This window comes from Periplaneta americana, chromosome 13 (assembly GCF_040183065.1).
Source record: "Periplaneta americana isolate PAMFEO1 chromosome 13, P.americana_PAMFEO1_priV1, whole genome shotgun sequence".
Taxonomy (NCBI): Eukaryota; Metazoa; Arthropoda; class Insecta; order Blattodea; family Blattidae; genus Periplaneta; species Periplaneta americana.
The window spans coordinates 33,130,409-33,156,507 of NC_091129.1; the positions used below are offsets into that span (position 1 = coordinate 33,130,409).

Sequence of the window (26,099 nt, forward strand, 5' to 3'; positions counted from 1 at the left end):
ATAATCCCCGTCCCTTTCAACTGCCTTACGTAACCTAGGAACGAGGACCTGTAGACCAGCACGGTAAAAGTCTGGACTAACACGTCTGGGCCACTCTTTAGCAGCAAGCACAAGGGATTCATCTTCTAACCTCGTTCCGCGAAGGGATCCTTCAGTTTACCAAAGAGATGGTAATCGCACGGTGCCAGTTCAGGACTGTAAGGCGGTTGTTTCAGTGTTGTCTATCCGAATTTTCTGATCTGGTCTGTGGTCTTGTGACTGACATATGGCTGTGCGTTGTCGTGCAATAGCAGAACATCCTGTTTCTCCCGATGTCGTCGAACACGACTCAGTCGAACTAGAAGTTTCTTGAAATTTGCAACATACCCGTCAGAATTAATGGTGGTTCCGTGTGGCATGATGTCCACAAGCAAGAGTCCTTCTGAATCGAGAAGCACAGTAGCCATAACGTTTCCTGCCGAAGGTGTACTTTTGAATTTCTCTTTCTTTGGTGAATTTGCATGATGCCACTCCATTGTCCGCCTCTGTCTCCGGTCCAAAATGGTGGAGCCATGTTCCATCTTCTGTCACAATTCTTGCAAGTAAGTCATCTAGCACTTATCATTGACACTTAGCATGATAATAAATCAAACAGAAGCTACACTGAACTCATTGTGTCTCCCATTTCTTTTTTGTTATCACATCTTGTCTTCAGATTTCTGAAATTCCTATTGAAATACAATTTTTAAAATAGTATAAAATGTAACACTTAATGCTCAATAAAATTTCGCCTCAAACAGCTAAGATTTCTATCAGTAAAGCTAAGCCTATATGGCGACTACAGCTGTATCTAAAATTCCAAAAGCATTTCCTAAAATTTCATGAAGATACAATAAATCTTTGTACCTAATATCATATGCTTACCTTTAGTAATAAGCCTGTAATGTAATTACAAACATCCACAAAATTTGTGCGCCTGAGAAGTCGACGCAAACTTGCTCTCTCCAAATATAAAAGCTCACTGAAGCAACTACAATAGTCACACAAAGCTTAGCTGTATGTTTCTGGAAACTTGACAACATATGCAATCCCTTGGCGGAAATTTGAATCTCGTAACACCATTGGTTAGTTCACGAAAGAGCAAAGAAAAAGTTTCACGAAATAACTACTGCCACGAAATTACCAATGTTTACCCTATACCTGGGTTACTAGTCACCCCACATGTTCTTTTGGGTATATTGTGTACAATAGCTTTATTTTGTATTATATTCCTTATGGATGAGCTATGTTATGTAAGGATTTTTGGATTATGAAAAAAATAAATTTTAATTTGAAAAGACAAATTAACTTTATAAAATTATAAAATTACAGAAATTTTGAACTTGATAACTGTAATGGAAATGTCATTGCTTGAAAATTGCTGATAACTGCTCAGTTATAAAATTATGTAGTTACTTTTTTATATTTAAAACATAATTACTAGATAGATAGATGGATTTCTTGAGCAATATTATACATACAGATGTACCATGTTATCATAATTTTCTCTTAAATCCAGTGCATGGGTCTTCTGATCGTACGTGCTGTGTAAAACAAGTCCTACTTTGTAGGTTTCACTCCCCTAACCTATGATTAGATCCAACCACTCTCCAAAAGAACACACAGATTAAAATGTAAATGACACAAAAAACACATTAAATAATATATCCTAACCTAAAAGAGGCAAAAAAGTGTATAATTGAGTAGTTACCATTATCCCTTCGTCAGTTCGCATCACAAACTTCAATAGCTGAAGTTCTTATCTATCTCGGCTTTAAGAGGAACAATACAGTCTTTTGTTCACATTTTCTTCCCCATGAGATCAAGATATGCGAGCGAACTCCCATTCTCACTTAGCATCGAGGGTGGTAGATATTTTCTTCGGATATGTTCCATTTCGACACACTGCAATAAAATATGTCTCCAGGAGTCCTTTTCCCCTCACAGTGGACAGAGGCGCTCTCCTTCGTTGGTAATTTTACTACGCTTCCATGTGCCCAATTTTAGCCAAGCTAAACATTCTCTACTGTCCTAGTTACAAGAATGATATAGTCACACCTCCCCTAATTAAGCATAAGATCTGATTGTTAATTAAAACATAATTAGAGATTGCTCGTAACACAATTATTTTTCACACACGATTTTTTTTTAATTTATAACAAAAAGTTGGAATATATAATATAATACAGTTTGCTACAAATTGAATACACTACATTTAGAAGATACATGTTTCTAACAATATTGCATAATATAGAAATAATCTAAGTATTATTTTGAGGCTTGAAAAATAAGAACACCCTCATTTTGCACATTCAACGCAGATATCTCTCCTTGTTCTGAGCATGCCAGTTTGTTGCACTTCACACTAAATATTTTTGTTTTCCTGTCTTTAGCGCAGGAACATAAAAACATAAAGCAAATCTAGTTTGTTTCAATTCATGCCCCGATACGTACACCAGAGTTTATCATCTCTTAACAGCCATCACTAACACAATGACAAGAAACGGCTACAAAAACTTACAAACGTGCCTGTAGATCTCTGTTACTAACCACCCGACGAAACTCGTGAAACGTGTGTACTGCTTTGAAACACACAACCTACTATGGAGTGGAAGCTACTCTAAATAGTGAATGAATATCTGTGATTTTAGAACTGTTGAAAGCCATCCAAAGATATGGCAACAAAACATAAGTTTTTATGGAGTGACGCGTCATTCCGGTATCGTTCTAGGGTTAAGAAATTTTTATCCATCCATATTTTATAATTAATATTCAAACAAAGAGAATAGAATGTAACAAAGAGAATGGAAAGAGAATCTAATGAAATATTTACCAGCGAATGTTTTTAATTGAATTTACGGACATTTGGAGTAGTGCGAGAGGATCGATAGTAGACTGTAACTGAATAATAATTACATTTATGAGAATATTATTATTATTATTATTATTATTATTATTATTATTATTATTATTATTGGTACAAAGTGTCCCATATATTGTGGGTCCCTATCACCACGGAATGGCGCGGCCTCAGGTTGCGGATAGAGGAGACGGTCTTCAGATATGGAGAGTAGCTGCGAATATTTATTCAATAAGGAGTCGTGAACAGCAGATAAGGGGTGGTCCTCCACCTTGGGGGTTGGGCGAAGGGCTAATAATCCATCACCGTAAAAAAACAGCTTGTTACGAATCCATACAATAAGATATGTATGGTCGAATCCAGAAATGCATATAGTGTTTAGTTGGGAGACCGGAGGGAAAAAGATCTTTGGGGAGGCCGAGACATAGATGGGAGGATAATATTAAAATGGATTTGAAAGAGGTGGGATATGATGATAGAGACTGGATTAATCTTGCACAGGATAGGGACCGATGGCGGGCTTATGTGAGGGCGGCAATGAATCTGCGGGTTCCTTAAAAGCCATTTGTAAGTATGACGCAGTGTCTGATGTAAATCTTCGTTTTTGTTTAGGCAGCCCAAATATCAGTCTAGTCATGTGGGAGTTATTTAATACTGTAGTTCCGCAGGCGGAATCAGGGATATATAGGCTTATTATTTGTGTGAACTTCTTCGTATGGCAGTGTTATGTTAAACATGTGCAATAAATCTGTTAATTATTTATTTTCTTTCGGTTTTCCAACTTTTCTTATAGTCGTCTTTATCATTGGATAGTGTTTTATTGAGTCATTTGCTCTTCTTATTCTTCTTATTCTTCTTATAGTCCCGATATTATATTTTCTTAATGCGTAAGTTATCTCCAATCCCTCAAATTAATTTTTCTTCCATTCGGAATAACTAACGGACATAATAAAAAAGTACCTCTAAAGAACAGACAGCGTAGAGTTTTAACACAGTTTATTAATTCATATAAAGATAATTTGAGTATTCGCTCCTAGTGACACTACCATGAGAACGTCACAACCTAGGTAGACCAAGAAAAACGTTGGATTCAGACTGTGACAGACCATAATGGTCTACAACATTATTTAGTGCGGTTTAAAAAGAGCACGTCAGTTGCTATAGCTATTTGTGCCCTTATCTATTTTTTTTTTCAAAAACACAAACAATACCATAACCTGAATGCGAACACGAAGTAAAATTTTTGTCACAATAAAAGAGGTACACAAATGCATTACAAACAAGGTGATCAGTAAAAAATCATGAAACAGAATAATTCTTACACCACAGAATGCGTTTAAATAGCACCTATAAAATAATAAACAAATAGTACTAGAAACAAATTATCTGGCGATTTCGAAACAACAAAATTTTATAAAATATTCGGATGTAAAAGGTTCGAAATGTCAAGTTTAATTAAAACAAATATAAAAGAACAAAAGTAACCTCCGGATATAAAGGATCCGGAGGATAAGTAACTACAGGTAATAAAAACTAAATCACCATGTCAAGCGCTGTTCTGGATAAAAATATCAGAACTGCATTTGCACAATTAAAATCATTTTCAATAGTGCCACGTAGATTTGGCCGAATTGCGTATTGAAGAATAACACGATCATATTCCCTACAGTGCATTAGAATATGTTCGACCGTAACTGTAAACGGCATACATCACACTCCGGTTGAGCTTCGCCACGTAGAAAATGTATGTATGAATATTTCAGAGAACATATCCAGTTCTTGGGTTTCTTGGATGCCAAGAAGACAACTGAAGCTGCGGGATGTACTGTTCTTGGTGTTCCCGAGAGTAACAATATGGATACTCATTGGGACGCATTCACACGAATATATGGAAGATATTAGCATTGACAGGAGAAATCCAAAACTTGTAAAAAATTATAACAGGTTCACCTATATGAAAATTGACCCTGAGACTTAAGATTCCAGGAAATTTTATGCCCGAAAGCTCATACCATGGACTATTCGTCACGGACATTTGTCATACTAACAGGTGCTACCAGCGTACTTTTGATTACTGTATATGTTCAATACGTACCAGTGGACTTTTGGTAATATTACCAATACATGACTTTCAGTCATTTGTTCAATACGTACCAGTGAACTTTTGGTCATATGCTCAATACGTACCAGTGTACTTTTGGTCATATGCTCAATACGTACCAATGTACTTTTGATCATATGCTCAATACGTACCAGTGAACTTTTGGTCATATACTCAATACGTACAAGTGTACTTTTGGTCATATGCTCAATACGTACCAATGTACTTTTGATCATATGCTCAATACGTACCAGTGAACTTTTGGTCATATGCTCATTACGTACCAGTGTACTTTTGGTCATATGCTCAATACGTACCAGTGTACTTTTGGTCACATGCCTAATAAATACCAGTGGACTTTTGATCGTATGCTCAATACGTACCAGTGGACTTTTGATCGTATGCTCAATACGTACCAGTTAACTTTTGATCATATGCTCAATACGTACCAGTGTACTTTTGGTCACATACCCAATAAATACCAGTGACTTTTGATCGTATGCTCAATACGTACCAGTTAACTTTTGATCATATGCTCAATACGCACCAGTGGACTTTTGATCATATGCTCAATACGTACCAGTGTACTTGTGGTCACATGCCCAATAAATACCAGTGGACTTTTGATCGTATGCTCAATACGTACCAGTTAACTTTTGATCATATGCTCAATACGTACCAGTGTACTTTTGGTCATATGCTCAATACGTACCAGTGTACTTTTGGTCATATACTCAATACTTACCAGTGTACATCTGGTCACATGCTCAATAAGTACCAGTGGACTTTTGATCATATGCTCAATGCGAACTAGACTAGTACAGTAAAAATATAGGCTATACACTGTTGCTTAATTTCAATATTTATTTACAGTAATTTTGCTGTCTCAGATTGTGAGTTCCGGAAAAGTTGTCGACAAGAGCTCTTAAATATTTGGAGGATATCACCCTCACCACGATATTTTTGTTAGCGGGACACAACATACATAACCCGCTTATCAACGTCATCATATTTCTTCTTCTTCTTCTTCATTTTCTTTACAGATGATTTCCCACTTTGTAATTTCTCCACATCCAGCTGAATTTTGGTGACTTCTCTTCGTAACTGCTCAAGAAGACACAATATAAAAAGATGATCTTTTCCAACTAGCTTATTAATCGTATAATGCCATGCTTCGCATGTGTTGGTAGATCTTGACAGGTTTCCAAGAATTCTATCTCAGCAATTCCATATTTCTGAGGGATAAATGGCGCACTTCTTCCACGATTTGTGGGTCAGCGAAGCACGTAATTATTTTTGATGTAATCATATAATATGCAAATCGTCCAATAAATTATACTGCAGCAATGCAAACACTCCTGGAATATCAGGTAAGGGAACAATTAATGTTAGTGATAACAGAGATCGAAATTGTAGTCTATTCTAAATTCCTCGTTTTCTTCTGATTTGTACAACTCTGTTAAGCCTTCAGCTTGGATTCTACGCCAAAAATTTTGGGAAAGGTGAAAGAAACAGTGTGTAACTTTTACTCTGGTTAAGGACTGTCGGACAGATGCTATTATTGAAATTTTATAATCTCTTGATATAAACGTGGGATCCAATGAATTTCCAAACTTAGTAGTGGTTGTGTATTTTTCACCTGACATAATTAAGAACATTAAGTCCAGATGTTTGAGATGGTCAGGACATGTAGCACGTATGGGTGAATCCAGAAATGCATATAAGGTGTTAGTTGGGAGGCCGGAGGGAATAAGACCTTTGAGGAGGCCGAGACGTAGATGGAAGGATAATATTAAAATGGATATGAGGGAGGTGGGATATGATGGTAGAGACTGGATTAATTTTGCTGAGGATAGGGACTGATGGCGGGCTTATGTGAGGGCGGCGATGAACCTCCGGGTTCCTTAAAAGCCATAAGTAAGTAAATAGGCTAGTAGTGGTCTCTGCCTGCAACACTGGAAACATTTAAGATTCTACAACTCTGACATATCATTCGTCTCATTTTCCGCATCTCGGCAATAGATTCCTCACAACACCCTATATTACAAAAAATATACGGGATAACATTCATTGTTACACAAATTAACGCAGCAGTATGTGGTAGATCAGTATTGCCTGGAGGAAGCGCAAAAATTACAATTCCTAAGAAAAAACCGAAAGGTATTGGTTACTGATAAAATAAGAGGCCTACAAGATTTTGTAGTCTCTTGATCACCTCAGCAAGATCTCTTATTGGGAAAAAGTGATTCAGGGTAGTTCACGAACCATGCAGCAGCTATACCAAGATGCTAAGTCTTTTGTTCAAGGCATGGCAAACCTTACATTTTCTTAACTCTCACCTACAATCTGCAACGACCTGAAATAGCTACTGCATTATTCCCACATGAAAAATTCGCTGATCGTCCTGGCATTGTTACTTGCGATTTCGCATCGAAACTCAAGAAATGAAGATGGATAGGTTGAAGGAAAAGTATTTGGCATATAAAAGACATTCAGAGGGAGTATGTTTCACTATTATGGAAGCAAATAACTTTCAAAATGTCTGGTATTCTTCATTGCAAATAAATCTGAACAATTTTTATTTCAGCTTCTTATGGACTTAGTATGGAGTATTTGTTGCACAAGCCACTAGTTATACTATATTTCGGACCTCTGCATACACATCTTACATCATAATTTTTTATTCTTAAAATATAATGTTTACTGTGTACTTGGAAACATGTCCTACGGTGCCTTGGCGCTGAGTTGCTGATCTCCATTTTCATTTACAAATAGGTTAAACACGCATTGCAATGATTGACGCGATCTTCTTGTGCTTTCTGTAAATCCCAAGAGATGTCAGGAACTTCACAAGCACATAAACGAAGTGATCGATAACGATTCCACCTAGTGGAAAATTTGAAACTAAATGCATGTGTGAAGTGTAGTAATACTATATTTCAGGACCCATGAGGCTATTAACACATCTCCATGATATATCTACTTTAAGTTCCTTGTGCTTCGTGAACATAAAATCTTTATATATAATTTTCTTCTTCCATCTACTGATCGGCAAAAACCGTGAAACGTCACTCATGATTTAGGAGACGAAATCTGTGAAGTAGATAACTTAGGAACGTATAAATCAAATCGTGGAATTTACTTAGGAAACATTAGAGTATAAATATGTCCTTTTCCGTGACGAGTTTTCAGGGACAAAATGTCCCGATTCGAGACTTAAGACATTATATAATAAACTCTGTGCACTTTTTACTTACTTCCAGTCTCAAACATTCTCAAAAGGTGCTGGATTAAGATTAGTTATGAGATTTTTATAAATATTCTATCGTTTTCACACACATTGTCTAAAAGATGATCTACATTTTCAACGTCTTGAGTAACGTTTTCTCAATGAATCCTGTAGCTGATATCACCTGAAAGAGGAAAGATACTGTGACAAAGTGTGAAGAGCGGGTTGTAAGGTGAGCAAATTATACTTGAAAGTCTATCTTTGTGTGTCTGTGTATTTCATCATGTTATTTCAATCCTACAGCCAATCTCAAATGAATGAAATGAATTTACAACTCATGTTTGGACGCGATCTGTGTACAGACAAAATAACATTTATTGAAATTGACAATTCAAATACGTTCACCCTCTTCAGGTAACAGTTTATTCGTATAAAACTGTAAAATTATCATCCCTAACTAAATTATAAGAAATTGTAAAACATTAGTTATAACTTACATTGATAACATAGGACCTAACCATATGACTCTATGTAATAGATTCATTATATTAAATAATATCTTACGTGTTAATTTTATAAACTCTGACTGCAGTTGGCTTAAAGAATTTACTTGAACCGAATAAAATGTAATTATGACATTATTTACTAAATCTGAGTACACTTGAAAAATAATAATAAAAATAAATTAATCTATTATTATTTTTGTTTGTTTGGGATTGACGGCCGAATCTGCAGTTGAAGACGAGCGAATCACAATTTTCGGTGACACCAGCTGAAGAAATTGAAGACGTGACATCCCAATCACCACTACTCAGCTATGGAGCTTCATCTGGCAGTTTACCGAATCACACCTCCAAGAGTGCCAATGGGAGCATCATAACCATGACGTTGAAAAACAACCATCTCATTGTCGAGACAGAGGAAAGAGGAGTAGGTATCGAAGACTCTAAAAATTGTTACATTATTCGAATTATATATGTAATACTTTCTAAGAAAAATATCTGACATCATACCAATGAGTACCGAAAATAACCAACTACTTCCAAAATTACATAACAAAAACTGTGTAACCTAATTGGCAATCAGTGAAATTTCAAGCGCTTAATTTATTTCACCATCAATTTTTCTGCTTTATGGCCTTCGATTCAATATTATTTAATAATTTACCACTCTCTAGAGCGCTGTACTCTATTATCTGCTCTCACTGGTATAATTATCAATTCAATGTCTTGGCTAAGCGACTCTCAGAATGCTATGAGCCTCAACGTGGCCTAGAAAATTTGATACAAAAATGATTTAATTACATATATTTACTGGAAATCGTGGGTCACACCGCAGTTCAAACAAGATATTTAGGAGAGTAAAATGAATATGACATTTTCGTTGTGATAGCCAAGTTCGTCGATTTGAGGATATTTATAGAAGAAACTGAACACTGAAGATTTCTGGATACTTTGACTTTCATCGTGTTCTCTGAAAAGTGTTTTTCCTCGATGCCAGTATTATTCTTGAAGAGTTCGAGGAATTATACAAGAACACTGTTGGCGAGAGAAGAGCGCAGAATTTTCTTCCTGTATCTCAACACCTTCTTTGCCACACTCGGAACTTCCTTCACTGGATTTTGAAGCAAAATTCAGAACACACAAGATTACAGTGTTGCAAAGAAATAAACAAACAAACGGTATGTTCTTGAGCATACATGATTGCGACTCAAAATTATTTATTGCATTCATCTATCAAATATGAGGGAGATGTCTGCACAGTTTAGTGATACGCTTCGGTTTCGTTAAGAATAAAATAACATATGTAAAAATTACTGGTTAAAACATTAGTATTTCTGAAGCCAACTATGACGAGTGAATTGTTAACATCTTTCATCACTCGAATAAAGTAATTTAGAGATACAATAGTGCCCACTAGTTATAGCTCAGTGAGTTGATAGCTTCTCACTGATAGAGCCGGGTTCAATTCTTGGAAAATACTGTGAGATTTTTGGTGCACCTTTAAGAGGACGGCTCTTCCCCAAGCATTTGGGTTTCCTCTGTTATTCTCTTTCCACAATTACCCCATCATTAAAATGTCATTAATTTAGTTTCTCTGAAATATATCTGCAAATAAAAACGAAAGTAAAATAATATTTATTATTTTTTTCACAATTGTGATTGAGTTGGTGATCTTCCTTCCTATAGAGATTGGAAGCGGAAAGTGCTTGCAGGAATTAGAGAGATTATCTCTCTTTATGGAACTTGAATATATGAGACTTTGAGGTCCGTTTCATCACTGTGGAGGACTGAAATCTTATATTTCAAAGCCTCGAATATTTCAACACTCACCGTTCTGTTACTTCATCCCGTGTCATGTCTTTCAGTAAATATATGTCATTATACATTTTTCTCTGAATATTTATACTATTTTCATAAAGCAAAACTCTTTTACAACACAAAAATTATAACATGAATGAAACTTAATGTCATACAAATTAATTTTTTAATAAATAAATAATTACTGATTGTAAAACATCAACTAAACCGCAGTTCAGGCTCTAGATTAAATTATGTTTTGAGAGTAGCTTTCGTATTATATGTTTGTATATTCTTTACATATGCATGTGTTTGTCTGTTCTCAAATTCATTATTATATAATATATAATACTGAATTTGGCCCACGTTAATTTGTGTTGATATTTCTATGCTTTATACCTAAAAAGCAAAGAGATTATTATGACACTTAGTTTCAATACTTTACTTAATTAACACCAGTTCTCTTGATGTTTAAATGTTACTATATTGTTTTTTTTATTTCTATTTCACTTATGTACGAAGGAAAGTAAAAAAGTAACCTTAATAATAGTTTTATTAATTGAATATGTACAATAAGATTGCAAACACTTCAACACTTTTCAACATAGTCCCCACTACGTTCAATGCAAGTGTTCCTGTTATACTATGTTGAAAAGTGATGAAGTGTTTGTAGTCTTATTGTACATATTCAATTAATAAAACAATTATTAAGGTTACGTTTTACTCTCCCTAGTACTCTCATAGTTACACAACAGAATCAACATCATAATCCTACAAAGCAAATTACAAGTATGAGTGTTAATGTAACAATATCTATGTTTCTTCTTCGAAATTATTACATAGAAACTATAGTAATGTAAAGTTCTACTATACGGAAGATAGATTTAAAGTTTGAATTAGCCTTGCACTTTGTTCAGCCGGTATATAAAAGTATGATTTCTGTTAAATTTCAGATGAAATACACAGACACATATGTATAAATGAACTTTTTCCTCAGTGATATGTACGATAGTTTTGTTTCTGCTTTGCATTCGTTTTGTTTTTTTTTGGCTTGAATGTTCCATCAGCTGGAGAGATTATTTAGAAACGGGGACATGATATATTAGGGACAACTGAAAGTCCTTTTTTGATCTGTCTGACTTTTGGTTTGAAGTCCATTTGTTATTTCGGATTTATCTTCCTGTTATTTCGGGGCGTTGCATAAAACCAATCCACTAGTTGCCATATTTCTGTTTCTCAGTATGCAATGGTGTTCGTGTTATTTTATAATTTCTATTATTTTATTTATTTATCTCAGACACATAGAGAATAATTTTCTGTGTTTGATGCAAATCCTTGAATTTTATTTTTCAACTTTATTTACACCGTGTGCATCATGTAATGACAAGAAGGCTCTTAATATTTCATCAACAGTAATCTCACTAGAGGTTTTAATGTATCTAGAGGAAAATCAAAACTCGAGTGGGATTTAATTGACTATTACACGATTACAAGAAGTACATAAAGATTAAACGAAATAAAGTAGTCTAATACAATAAAATAGTAATTGACTTACTAAAATACTAAACTGTTTTAAAAATATATTAGTATACCATCTCATCATTACAAATATTCCCCCAGATGGCAGTAGTGTGTTATGATCGACTGGTCTCTTGCCACCAGTTGTGCCAACTATGCAATTTTCATTGAACTCTATGGACGATTATTAGTCAAGAAGGCTTTGTTGATTCAGTTTCACTTTTATTAAAACAGTTGCATTCCACTTCAATTATCAATATATTATACAATCTCTGATACTTGACTACCCATAGCAGAAGCTATAATATAAACTAAATAATATAAATAAGATAAATGATAGTAAATTTTCAATGAAGAATAAATGAAATGAACATGAATCATTTTAAAAGGTACCTGTAGTTATTGAAAGTACAATGTTGACAAACTAAGAAACAAATGCTAGGGAAGTCATAAAAACAAACAAATGCTAGGGAAACACGTCATTCTGTACCGTTTTATTGGTCAAAAGTATTATGACGTAGTAAAAGTGTAATAGTCTAAATAAAATAACATTTAAAAAATCACATAAAACGAATAAAAATAAACGCATTCCACTACAAGATATATGTATGAATATATATACAGTATGACGCGTAAGTATTGTCATTAATTTAGGGGGTTATTCTTTGAGATATTTGAAATCAAACATTTTAATACATTTTTGCTCGTATTTGCTTTCTTTGCCAGATAAAAATTATTGTTCTATATGAAACACTTCACAGCGATTTTTGGGAAAGTCATTGATTTAATTTCTAATATGTTCATTCAATTTAAAAGATCAGTGTATTTTGATAATAAATGATTGAAAGAATTTCAGTTTCATCTTTTAAATATGCAGAAATTCGATCCGAACAAAGTCCATTTCAGAATAATATTTATCTCGAAAGGGAACGAAAAACGAGCAAACTTGTATTAAACTTTTTGGTTTGAATTATCTCAAAGAGTAACCCATGACTTCCCTTATTTACACATAGATTACTTATTGCTTACATACTTAGAAATGCCTTTTAAGGAATCCGGAGTTCCACTGGCGCCCTCACATGAGCCCGCCATAGGTCCCTATCCTAAGCAACATTAACCCGTTCCTTACCATCATATCCCACATCTCTCAAATCTACATTGATCTTATCCTCCCATCTAAGCCTTGGCCTCCCCAATGGTCCTTTCCCTCAGGTCTTCCAACTAGCACTCTATAGACATTCCTAGATTTACCCATACGTGCTACATGCTCTGCCCATCTCAAACGTCAGGTCTTAATGTTCCTAATTATGTTACTTGAAGAATACAATGCGTTCAGTTCTGCGTCATGTAACTCTCTCCATTCTCCTGTTACTTTATCCCTCTTAGCCCCAAATATTTTCCTAATTATCGAAAAGCCTTAACCTCTGTTCCTGTCTCAAAGTGAGACTCGAAGTTTCACAACCATAAAGAACAACCGGTATTACAACTGTTTTATAAATTCTAACTTTCAGATTTTTTGACAGCAGACTGGATGATAAAAGCTCCTCAACCGAATAATAACAGGCATTTCCCATATTTATTCTGTTTAATTTCCTCGCGAGTATCATTTATATTTGTTACTGTTGCTCCCAGGTATTTGAATTTTTCCACCTCTTAAAAAGATAAGTTTTCAATTTTTATATTTCTATATCGTACAATATTACCGTCACGAGACATAGGCGTAATCATATACTTTGTCTTTTCGGGATTTACTTCCAAACTTATCTCTTTACTTGCTTCAAGTAAAATTCCCTTTTTTTCCCAAATAGTTTGTGGATTTTCTCCCAATATATTCATGTGATCTGCATAGACAAGCAGCTGATGTAACCCGTTCAATTCCAAACCTTCTCTCTTATCCTGGACTTTCCTAATAGCATACTCTAGAGCAAAGTTAAAAAGTAAAGGTGATAGTGCATCTCATTGCTTTACCCCACAGTGAATTGGAAACTCATCTGACAGAAATTCATCTATACGGACTCTGCTGTGCGTTTCACTGAGACACATTTTAATTAATGGAACTAGTTTCTTGGGAATATCAAATTCAATAAGAATGTAATACTGTATATAACTTCTCTCTTGACCGAGTCATATGTCTTTTTGAAATATATGAATAACTGATGCACTGTACCCTTATACTCCCATTTTTTCTCCAATATCTGTCCAATACAAAATATCTGATCAATAGTTCATCTATTACGCCTAAAACCACACTGATGATCCCCAATAATTTCATCTACATATGGAGTTAATCTTCTCAAAAGAATATTGGACAAAATTTTTTGCGACATTAACAAAAGTGATATTCCTCGAAAGTTAATAATAATAATAATAATAATAATAATAATAATAATAATAATAATAATAATAATAATTTCTTAATGATAATAATAATGATAAAAATAAAAATAATAGGAATAATTTCCGACATCTATTTCAGTAAATGAAATTCTTAATCTGAGAAGTGTATGACTTGGTTAAAGATTATAGTTCAAATTGGAAATAACACTTTTATCAAAGCTAGTAATAAATTGCAAACATGACCGACTAAAAACCATTAGAAGCCACAGGATGAGGCGAAATCTCAATTATTCCCATTAGGCGTAGAACAGATTACTGAATCAGGCTCGTATAATTGAGCTGATGACGATGATGATGATGATGGTGATGATGATGATGATGAATTATCCGAAGAAACTAGACTAATATAAAGAAATACAATGGTCATTTCGTTCAAACTATATTACTAGTCTTGCGCCGTGTTTTCACAAACTCATAATATGCTCGATAAAGACAGGACACATTCTTGGTTTTATCACGCCGTTCGACAAGTACGTGGCGTAGCAAAATGTTTAGTCCCAACGCTACTCGCGTCTGTGTTTGCTCAACGTGAACGAGCAGAATGAGTACATCACTTTCTTTCCGTTAACTTCACTGGAACGATGAACGAGGAGATGGTGCTGCTGCACCCTTGTAGAGCTCATTTGAACAACAAGACAAATTACGAACGATCTGCGAGTTGTCGGGAATCCAATTCAGTTCCGCGTAGCTGTAAAACTTAATTTTATTACCTCTCGTGGAAATGATTTCTTTCTGCCCACACACACTTTACGTCAATTTTCATCCGTGAAGACATGAATTCCAGTTGGTACTTATCAACGAATCTTACATGTTCTCAGTAGACAGTCGTTTCCAATGTATTATTTCCTTCTGAAAGCTATATTTACTTGAATATAAAACAAAATTTATGTACTGTATGTACATAATGTAAGGGGTTGTTGGACAATAACTTCATTTAGGTCAAAACATAAATTCTTATCAGATTAATTACTGATTAATATTTGTTACTTATAATAAAACTAACATCTGTCCATTCTTGTTATCACCATTTAATTTCTTTAGATAGAATAGAAAACCTCTAATGATAAAATCTCATTACTTTAATATTATTCTCATCATATCAATATATTTTAGATTTGAAGGGTTCAGAACCATAGTGGGCCAAGCGCCATTTACTAAAACCGTAGAAAACAAGGGTTAAAATGAAGTTATCACCATAATTCAATGGAAACATGTAGCAAGTAATATAAAGTATACACATTCAAACTAAATGATATGTCAATCTTCATTAAACTATGGTATTCACTTAACTTTAACCCTTGCTTTCTCCTTTTTTAATAAATGGCGCTTGACCCAATATGGCTCTGAACCCTTCATTTATATTTTGCTCAATAACAAAGTTCCAGTAAACCACTATTAAATTAATTCTCATCATTTAACCAATTAGCGATTTCAACTTAATTATAATCCTTTACATATTGCATATAGACTGAATTGAATTGTAATAGCTCATAAATTAAGTTATTACTTTTTTCGTATACGCTTTATCTGAAATTAGATAAACATGTACTAGTTATTAAAATTTAACTCAAGGATATTGCTATAAAATCTGTATTATAAATAATCACAATTTAAATATGTATGCCACTATTGTATTGATTAAGGCTGGTTGAATGGAACAGAAAGCCTAATGGCCTTAATTCTGGCAGCGAAAATAAGACATCCGATTCTATTCTAATGTATGTATGTATGTATGTATGTATGTATGTATGTATGTATGTATGTATGTATGTATGTATGTATGTATGTATGTATGTATGTATGTATGTATGTATGTATATGTGTGTATGTATGTATGTATCTCTAACTGTAAAGGTAATTTATTTAACTTTAATTATTTCGGTAAAATATATCAAATCTGTCCGTGCAGTGGCGTTCTTAGCCATCGTTTGATAAAGAGTGAATTCGATGAACAGTTTATATTCTCACCGAGTGTGGGGTTCAGAATCTACTCTTGTTTCCTCTAGAAAAATTATAAATTAATAATGTATGACAAACCAACACGATTGCCCATTTCAATTATTACTTTTGTACACGCTATGTTACATTTACCCTGCTTCCTCATTAAAGTGTATTGAAAGGCGAAGGAGTCTACAGTATCTTTACAGACTAACATACTGTGGGTTTATTTCTTTTAATGAAAAGTAGTCAGTGTAGCTATTCCTTACGAGTCTTTGCTATTCTTGCAATACTGTTCCTGAAATAGGCAATCATTGTCCCTGGTGATCTAGCGGTTTCACGTTTCAAAGATTCAAACCAGTCCGAAGACAATTGAATATTTAACATGTTTTTTTTTTTCTGAGAGAAAATTAATAATGTGTGTCTAGTACAATAGATTTACGGAAGCTAAAATAACCTTTTCACTAATACAGGACTTCAGGCTAAATTTGTTGACCCCATCTGATCCACGTTCAATTTTGAAGATGAATAGAGCTTTAAGTTGTAAATGTACTTTACTAAACCTTTACTACTACTGCTACTACTACAACCACTACACGACTAACACTACTATCATCACTACTAATTTAAAAAATAATAATAACAATAACAATAACAATAATAATAATAATAATAATAATAATAATAATAATAATAATAATAATAATAATAATACAACTTACAAGAGGCTTTTAAGGAACCCGGAGGTTCATTGCCGCCCTCACATAAGCCCGCCATCGGTCCTTATCCTGTGCAAGATTAATCCAGTCTCTATCATCATATCCCACCTCCCTCAAATCCATTTTAATAGTATCCTCCCATCTACATCTCGGCCTCCCAAAAGGTCTTTTTCTCTGCGGTCTCCCAACTAACACTCTATATGCATGTCTGGATTCGCCCATATGTGCTACATGCCCTGCCCATCTCAAACGTCTGGATTTAATGTTCCTAATTATGTCAGGTGAAGAATATAATTCGTGCAGTTCTGTGTTGTGTAACTTTCTCCATTCTCCTGTAACTTCATCCCCCTTAGCCCAATAATAATAATAATAATAATAATAATAATAATAATAATAGTAGTAGTAGTAGTAGTAGTAGTAGTAGTAGTAGTAGTAGTAGTAATAATAATAATAATAATAATAGTAGTAGTAATAGTAGTAGTAGTAGTAATAATAATAATAATAATAATAATAATAATAGTAGTAGTAGTAATAGTAGTAGTAGTAGTAATAATAATAATAATAATAATAATAATAATAATAGTAGTAGTAGTAGTAGTAATAATAATAATAATAATAATAATAATAATAATAATAATAGTAGTAGTAGTAGCAATAGTAGTAGTAGTAATAGTAGTAGTAATAATAATAATAATAATAATAATAATAATAATAATAGTAGTAGTAGTAGTAGTAGTAGTAATAGTAGTAGTAATAATAATAATAATAATAATAATAATAGTAGTAGTAGTAGTAATAGTAATAGTAGTAATAGTAGTACTAATAATAATAATAATAATAGTAGTAGTAGTAGTAGTAGTAGTAGTAGTAATAGTAGTAGTGGTAGTAATAATAATAATAATAATAATAGTAGTAGTAGTAATAATAATAATAATAATAATAATAATAATAGTAGTAGTAGTAGTAGTAGTAGTAATAGTAGTAGTAGTAGTAATAATAATAATAATAATAATAATAATAATAGTAGTAGTAGTAGTAGTAATAGTAGTAGTAGTAGTAATAATAATAATAATAGTAGTAGTAGTAGTAATAATAATAATAATAATAATAGTAGTAGTAGTAGTAATAGTAGTAGTAGTAGTAATAATAATAATAATAATAATAATAGTAGTAGTAGTAGTAATAGTAGTAGTAGTAATAATAATAATAATAATAATAATAATAGTAGTAGTAGTAATAGTAGTAGTAGTAATAATAATAATAATAATAATAATAGTAGTAGTAGTAGTAGTAGTAGTAGTAATAGTAGTAGTAATAATAATAATAATAATAATAATAATAATAGTAGTAGTAGTAATAGTAGTAGTAGTAATAGTAGTAGTAGTAGTAGTAGTAATAATAATAATAATAATAATAATAATAATAATGTATTCTGTAGATAAGCTTTGTAATGTCGAATTTACTTCTATATTTTATCTAATTGTTAAATTTTGTTCTTAAATTCATTTATCTTCTCTTACTATTATTATGATGTACCGAAGTACATAAATGATATTTCCGTACCGGAATTCTGCGTTACCATATGATGCAGGATGGATAGAACAGAGAAAATTTCTCTCCGGCACCGGGACTCGAACCCGGGTTTTCAGTTCTACGTGCCGAAAGACGGGTAGTGGTGCAAAGGTATTCCATGCATAAGTCAAGTACAGCAGGAAATTTTCTTCCAGGGTTGTAGCTAGAAATAATTAATATTTCACATACTACATTAATGAAATGGAATACAATGACAATTTTCTTAGATTTACAAAATTACTTAAATTACAAAATGTATTCTAAGATACTTAAATTTCCATCGAAAATTATTACTATTTTCAGCAGCATATATGTAGGCCTTCAGGTAGGTAAACCATACACGTATATTACATGAACCTAACAATACCAAGAATAAGGGCCAAGCTGTTCCATGACTGTAAGCGTGCTACCCTTAGAATTGTTTCTTCAAATAACACTTTGTGCACCATCGTGTTTTTTGTTGTATTTCCACAGCTATGTTGCCAAAATTACATTTCCATGTAGTTTCAATGCATTTCACTATGGTACAGTAAGTATTTCTGCTGTTAGCGTTTTTTAACACACTCATTGGCGCTTTTGTATCTATGGATACCCAATTTTTTTTCCCGAAACTATAGTATGAGTACAATCGTTTTATTTTAGATCATACTAAAACGTGTGTGAATGATATTAGCTTATTCCCGCAGCTATGTTTTTCTAAATGGACATTTCTATGTAGTTTCGACGTGTTTCACTGTATTACTTTAAGCATGCTACTCTTAGCGCTTTTTAATACGGTCATTGGCGCTTTTCTATCTATTTATATCCAATTTTTTTCGCAGCTGTACAGTATGAGTACAGTCATTTTTCTTAGATCATACTAATCCGTGTATGAATAAAATTAGCCTCTTTCCATAGCTATGTTACCAAATTGACTCTTCTATGTAGTTTCGACGTTTTTCACTGTGGTACTTTAAGTAGGCCTATGCTGTTGTTAGTGCTTTTTAATACGGTCATTGGCACTTTTGTATATATTTACTGCAATTTTTTTTCCTTAACTGTACAGTATGAGTACAATCGTTTTATTTTAGATCATACTAATACGTGTGTTAATGAAATTAGCTTATTTTTGTAGCTATTTTTTCCAAATTGACATTTCTATGTAGTTTCGGCGTTTTTCACTGTATTACTTTAAGTATACTGCTCTTAGCGCTTTTTAATACAGTTATTGGTGCTTTTCTATCTATTTATATCAAATTTTTTCCGAAACTGAACAGTATGAGTACAGTCATTTTTCTTAGATCATACTAATCCGTGTATGAATAAAATTAGCCTCTTTCCGCAGCTATGTTGCCAAATTGACACTTCTGTGTAGTTCGACGTGTTTCACTGTGGTACTTTAAGTAGGCCTGTATGCTGTTAGTCCTTTTAAATACGGTCATTGGCGCTTTTGTATACATGCATATGCAATTTTTTTTCCCGAAACTGTATAGTATGAGTACAGTCGTTTTATTTTAGATCATACTAATATGTGTGTAAATGAAATTAGCTTATTTCTGCAGCTATGTTGCCAAATGTACGTTTTCATGTATTTTCGACGTGTTTCACTGTGATTCTTTAAGTAATGCTGTTGTTAGCGATTTTTAATACGCTCATTGGCGCTTTTGTACCTATGGATATCCAGTTTTTTCCGAAACTGTACAGTATGAGTACAATCGTTTTATTTTAGATCATACTCATTAATCTATGAATAAAATTAGCTTATTTCCGCAGATATGTTGCCAAATTAACATTTCTGTGTACTTTCCACATGTTTTACTGTGATATTTTAAGTATGTTCCTGTTAGCGCTTTTTCATACGCTCATTGGCGCTTTTGTAACTATGGATATCCAATTTTTTTCCGCAACTACTCGGTATGAGTGCAATAATTTTTTAGCATACTAAACCCTCTGTGAATAAAATTAGCCTATTTCCGCTGCTATGTTGCCAAATCTATATTTCTGTGTCGTTTCGACGTGTTTCAATGTCGTATTTTAAGTACTGCTGCTGTTAGTCCTTTTTAATACGCTCATTGGCGTTTTTGTAACACGGTCATTGGCGATCATGCAATCTTTCCTCCCACAAATTGGAGCTTATGATTGACAACCGTCAATAGTACGTGACAATTTTAGTCTACTATTTTACCGAAGCTAAAGGAAAATTTTTGTAAAAAAGGAAAAAGAGAGAACTATCATCCTGGATGTCTGGCAATTATTATGCTAGCCGGCGTTGCATCCTATTTTCGCAGATTCAATCCTGACCGAAGACGATGAATTTTATATGGCAGTAATATCCTTGGCAAGGAATTCTACAGGAGGGAAATAATTCTGAAGTTTCCGTGTCGTAGATTAAGGCATGTAGAAGAAACTTCTGATAGAGGGCTCCGTGTAAAATATTTCGACTATTTGCCCTCATTTTTAATTTCGACCCTGAATAATCTCTTCAGCTGGAAGCGTCGTTAGATAAAATATTTCTATGATGAGAAATTTTAAAAATGGTACTGAATGCACAATACGCAGTACACAAACACTAAGTTTTGTATGATAACTATTCAATTCAAGAGATAATTTCTTCACTATTGTATTTCTTCACTTTCTCATGTTTATTCTTCCACTTTTAAAGACACTTGAAGATTTCCACCTGTAAAGTATGCTTTACCTCACTTGAAAGAGAATGAGTTTTATCCAACACTGTAGTACATAATTTTCATTACTTATTAAACAGATCCTGTAATTATAACAATAAAGTTAGAATTACTGAAAATTCTAAATTTTTCTTCGTCTATTACAATTTTCTCAAACTATTTGTCTGAACTTGATAGAAAATGTATACATAGGCCTACTGTTTATTAGCACTTTGATATTGGCAATGAAAGCATTTTTGATACGAAGTATTGATTGTTCTTTTTTATTTAATGATTCAAAATATAATTCTACAGTATCACATTTTAGTAATGTTAATCATTTTTATTCATTAATTAATATAATAATTTTAAATAAATAATTAATAAGTTATGTAAAATAAACTTTCATCTACCATGTTAAACTACTAACAAACAATATGTAGGCCTATACAACTTTATTATGTTCTGACAAATGGTTTCTCAAACAAATAGATACGGGATAAGAAAAAAAAACATATCTTCAGTAATTTTCACTACAATGTTATAATTAAAGACTTCCCCGGAAAAAGAATGTGACATTTGACTTTAGATATATGTGATGCATGTGGTAAAATAAATTTTAAAGCATTTATTTATAACAATAAAACGTTGCGTTCAATGGCTGAATAAACTTCTATCCTTGTTTAGTGAGATGGTTGTGATAGTAAATATGTCTCTGAAATTTGTTTTCTTTCTCCTGAAACTAATTGTTACATCCTTGGGAGGTCTTCAATTATTATGAAGTAAAATAATAATCCTAATTAGTTTACTAGATTTCAATCAACTCAGAGTGATCTGTTTAATGGGTGGTAAAAGTTTCGTTTGTCTACCAAGTATCGTCGTGATCTAAGGCATCATGCCTGAATTCGCTCTATGGAATGCGTTCTAATTGCAGTTCCCACGGAGAATGAATTTTCTCTTAAAATTTCGGCTATTGTATGGGACCGTTACCCACCCAGCCTCGTATTGAATTTGGAACGATATAATTGGTAGCGAAATTCGGTTTCCAATGGCTGAGAAGACCATTGTACTTATCACACGATACCTTCTTTCTGATCACACGATACCTTCTTTCTGGTTGGAAGGTCATTTACTTCTGCTTGGGCATGTTGACATGATGCCAGCAACTGACTGGTCGGCATGAATCCTTCATGGAATGTCACGCCATGGATTTATTTCAAATCTGTTACAGTTTTGGACAAAACTGAATCTCTTTTAAAGTCAGGTAAAACATGCCAAACAGTTGGAAATCTCTATCTACTGTCCTTAATTGAGTAACATAACCTCTTGGAAATCTCTTTGAACCCAATTGAATTGCTGATTGCAAAACACCCTAAGCCACAAAACACACATTTCATGAAAAGAGGAAAAGACATTATATCTAGTTAATACTGTACATTGATATAATTAGTTAGAAACTGAAATTATTATAGAATTTATTGTTCTTGATAATATCCCAACGGTTAAGATTCAAAATTTAATCACTAATTTTCTAAAAAATTATTTTAGGACGTCGATTTAGGCTGTTTTTTTGTAATCAATTCAAAAAGTAATTGGTATTTGATGCATAAATTGGTTTCAGACATTACACATTTAAACATGCTTTAATTAAACATTTTAAAACAATTTTCATTTCGTTGGTAGTTCTAACCGATAAGCAGAAATACAATAGGTTTGGAATGAATGGGGCCGTCTAATGCTTATCTTATAATGTAGTATTAATATGTTACATTTTATTGATGAACGTTTTCGGCATATTTATGCCATCTTCAGATCTTAAAAGTTGTCTTTATACATACTTAATATCATGCCACATTGGTTAAATGTAATACATAACTAACAAACAGCGAAATCATAATTACACTATTTTTAAGGCGAACTTGTGATTACTGTGTCCACAATCAGCTGTTGATTGTACAATGTCACTTCATACTACGTTAAAACAAACACTGGATGAATGAAACAGATTAAAGCAGATCTATAAAACATTAGCATTAAACATTAGCAGATGACAATTGATAAAATCCTTTGAATTCGCCTTACAAATAGTGTAATTATGATTTCGTTGTTTGTTAGTTATATATTACATTTAACCATTATGGCATAATATTAAGCATGTATAAAGACAGCTTTTAAGATCTGAAGATGGCACAAATATGCCGAAAACGTTCATCAATAAAATGTAACATATTAATACTACAGTGTAAGATAAGCAATAGACGGCCCCATTCACTCCAAACCTATTTCAAAACAAGTTGGTGAGCATTTGCTTTGTACAATTTGTATGTTGCAATATTTTGCACATTTCTTTGTTTATATTATTTATTTTGCAAGCAACTAAACATTGACACATAATTATTTTTCTGTTCCAAATCCTTAAGATATGCATAATACATTGACACTACGTTTTACATTATACAGGGACATCATTTTATTTTTATTTCAATTTTTATTGTACTTGAGTTTTTGAATGCACTTCACTCACATCTCTTCTACTAGTAAACTTCCATCCGTCCTCCACACAGAACCAAGGCCGAATATACAGTCAAAGACGTCTTACATTTATAGCAAATACTACTGAGTGAGTGAATATAGTACGTTCGAGAAATATGGTCGCGTTTTCCAGTGAAGAAAGAGCATTCATTAATTAATCATATTTTCGCATAGGTACTGTGTGTCCGTTTGGTTACGTCGCATCCCGGTTTCCCTCACCCGCTTCTGCTCGCCCCTCTGTAAAGGCTAGTGGCTGGGCTATCTTATCTCTTTTCTGAAAACATTTGCTGTTAGGAATTGGACGTGTACGTAATATTATACAACTGTTTAAAATAAATGAAATAAAAGGGCCTCGTTGAGTAATTAATTGTCATGTGATTTTTCCCCTTTCTACGACTCTGCTGCATAAGCACTTCAATGGATAGTAGATATAGCATGTCTGAATAAATTTATCATGCGGAACAGGCAGAAGTGAAGATTCAATTTATAGTACGTAAGAGACTCTGTTATATGATAGGTACAGAATTATTTCAACATGAGTTACTTACTGCTTTAGGTACGAAGGACGAAACTGAAATTGGAATTAGGTATGCTACAATATAGCGCAATGATATGCAAAAAGAGAACTGAACCTGTATCGAAATGAACGGGCACCATTTTCAACAATTTGTTTAAATATCAACAGTAGATTAAGATTATTTTTCAATTTAAATGCACTGATTTTATTGTATGCTAATGTGCTGTGGACAGTATAATATACATTGCATAATGAATACTTAAAATCTTGATATTTCCTAATTTACATAAATGGACGAACTACTTTTCTTCCCTCCTATACCTAGTAAAGTGTTTTTTTTTTTATTTTATGGTAGTACTATCGAACTCCGGTCGTAGAAGGGGGTAGCAAACAGTGTATCCGGTTCTAAACCGTTAATTCAAAGGTATAACCAGGTTAATATTAGAAATGTTAGTAAAAATAAAATGATGTCCCGGTATTATCTACGTATGCCCACCATATTCTTTTTAACATGGCTGTGGTTTTCTGTTTCACTATTTCTGCTACAACACGTCTTATATCACTGGCGTATATCATGCCGGTACCTTGTAATGTATGGTCATGCTCAACCTTGCTGGAAATGTTTAAAAATGCATTTGCAATCTCCAGCAGTCACCTTTTAGAGGACTTTCTTATCACTATGGTTAACATGTTCTTCACTATGAATTCTGGCCTTTTAAGCAATGTTCCTTCTATATTCCAAAGTACGTTTTCTCTTTTTGGAATACACCCTAGTGAGCTTCTCCTTTGTGAACACATACAATTGGACATGATATAATACTTATCCTTCTGCATTAAGCGGGTAAAGAGCTTTCCTCTTGCCTGCTGAGTGCAAAAACAACTGGAATCCTACACTTCGGGCTTTCCTACGCAATATTGATGCCTTGTGCTTCAGAGTACTTATTTTTCATTTTATTTTTTTCATTCCATTTATTGTATTCCATAGATCTTATATTAGTATTGAAGCTTTCAGATGTGTAACAAGTCAACATTTTGCAAGATTAGAATTTTGGCGAGATGAAGTGAGGTGAGGTGAGGCCGAAGATTCGTCATATATTACCTGGCATTTGCTTTATGGTTGGGGAAAACCTCGGAAAAAACTCAACCAGGTAATCAGATCAAACAGGGGATCAACCCCAAACCCGAGAACAGCTCCTGATCAGCAGGCTAGCAAGTTTGTAGACTGAGTTACGTTGGTGGATCTACAAAAATATATACAGTACATAGCAATAAGACAATTCAATTTACAAACCTAAATAATTATTCATCAAGTGAGCTATAAAATAGAATAGCAAGTAAGTCAATTCAATTTAAAAGCATACCTAAACAATTAAATTAGTTGAGATATACAAAAATTGATAATACATATCATCAGGGGTAAGTATTTATGGAGATTAATTTTATCATTTGTGTTTTTTAATATTGGTGTCAGCGGAGATTGTTGGAGATTGATTTGTACCCTTGGCGGAGATTAATGGAAATTTTGGAAAATACAATTATTTTTTAATTGGAGTATTCATTCAGTATGAATATTACTTTCCAATTAATTAACCTTAAATGTTCGTTGATTCTGGTAAAAGTGTGGTATGGCCAAGAGACAATATTTCTTGGATTAAGACTGTATTTAACACACATTCATTAAAAACGAAAAAAACTTGCAGTCTTCAATTTAACACTTTTCAATTATTAGTGAAATGTTGAATTCTCCGTCTTTTCA

At 33.2% G+C, this 26,099-nt stretch overlaps 1 protein-coding gene across 3 annotated transcripts in view; it reads left to right on the plus strand.

Moving 5' to 3' along the window:
* Positions 1-26,099, plus strand: part of LOC138711789 (transcriptional regulator ATRX homolog) — a 649,273-nt gene that overhangs the window by 590,098 nt on the left and 33,076 nt on the right. For 2 of the 3 annotated variants that reach the window (XM_069842999.1, XM_069843000.1), the window contains exon 5: positions 8,944-9,138. The exons of the other annotated variant lie outside the window; for it this stretch is intronic. In XM_069842999.1, coding sequence (XP_069699100.1) covers positions 8,944-9,138 — 195 coding nt within the window. The remainder of the gene's footprint in view (positions 1-8,943; positions 9,139-26,099) is intronic. 3 annotated transcript variants of the gene reach the window in all.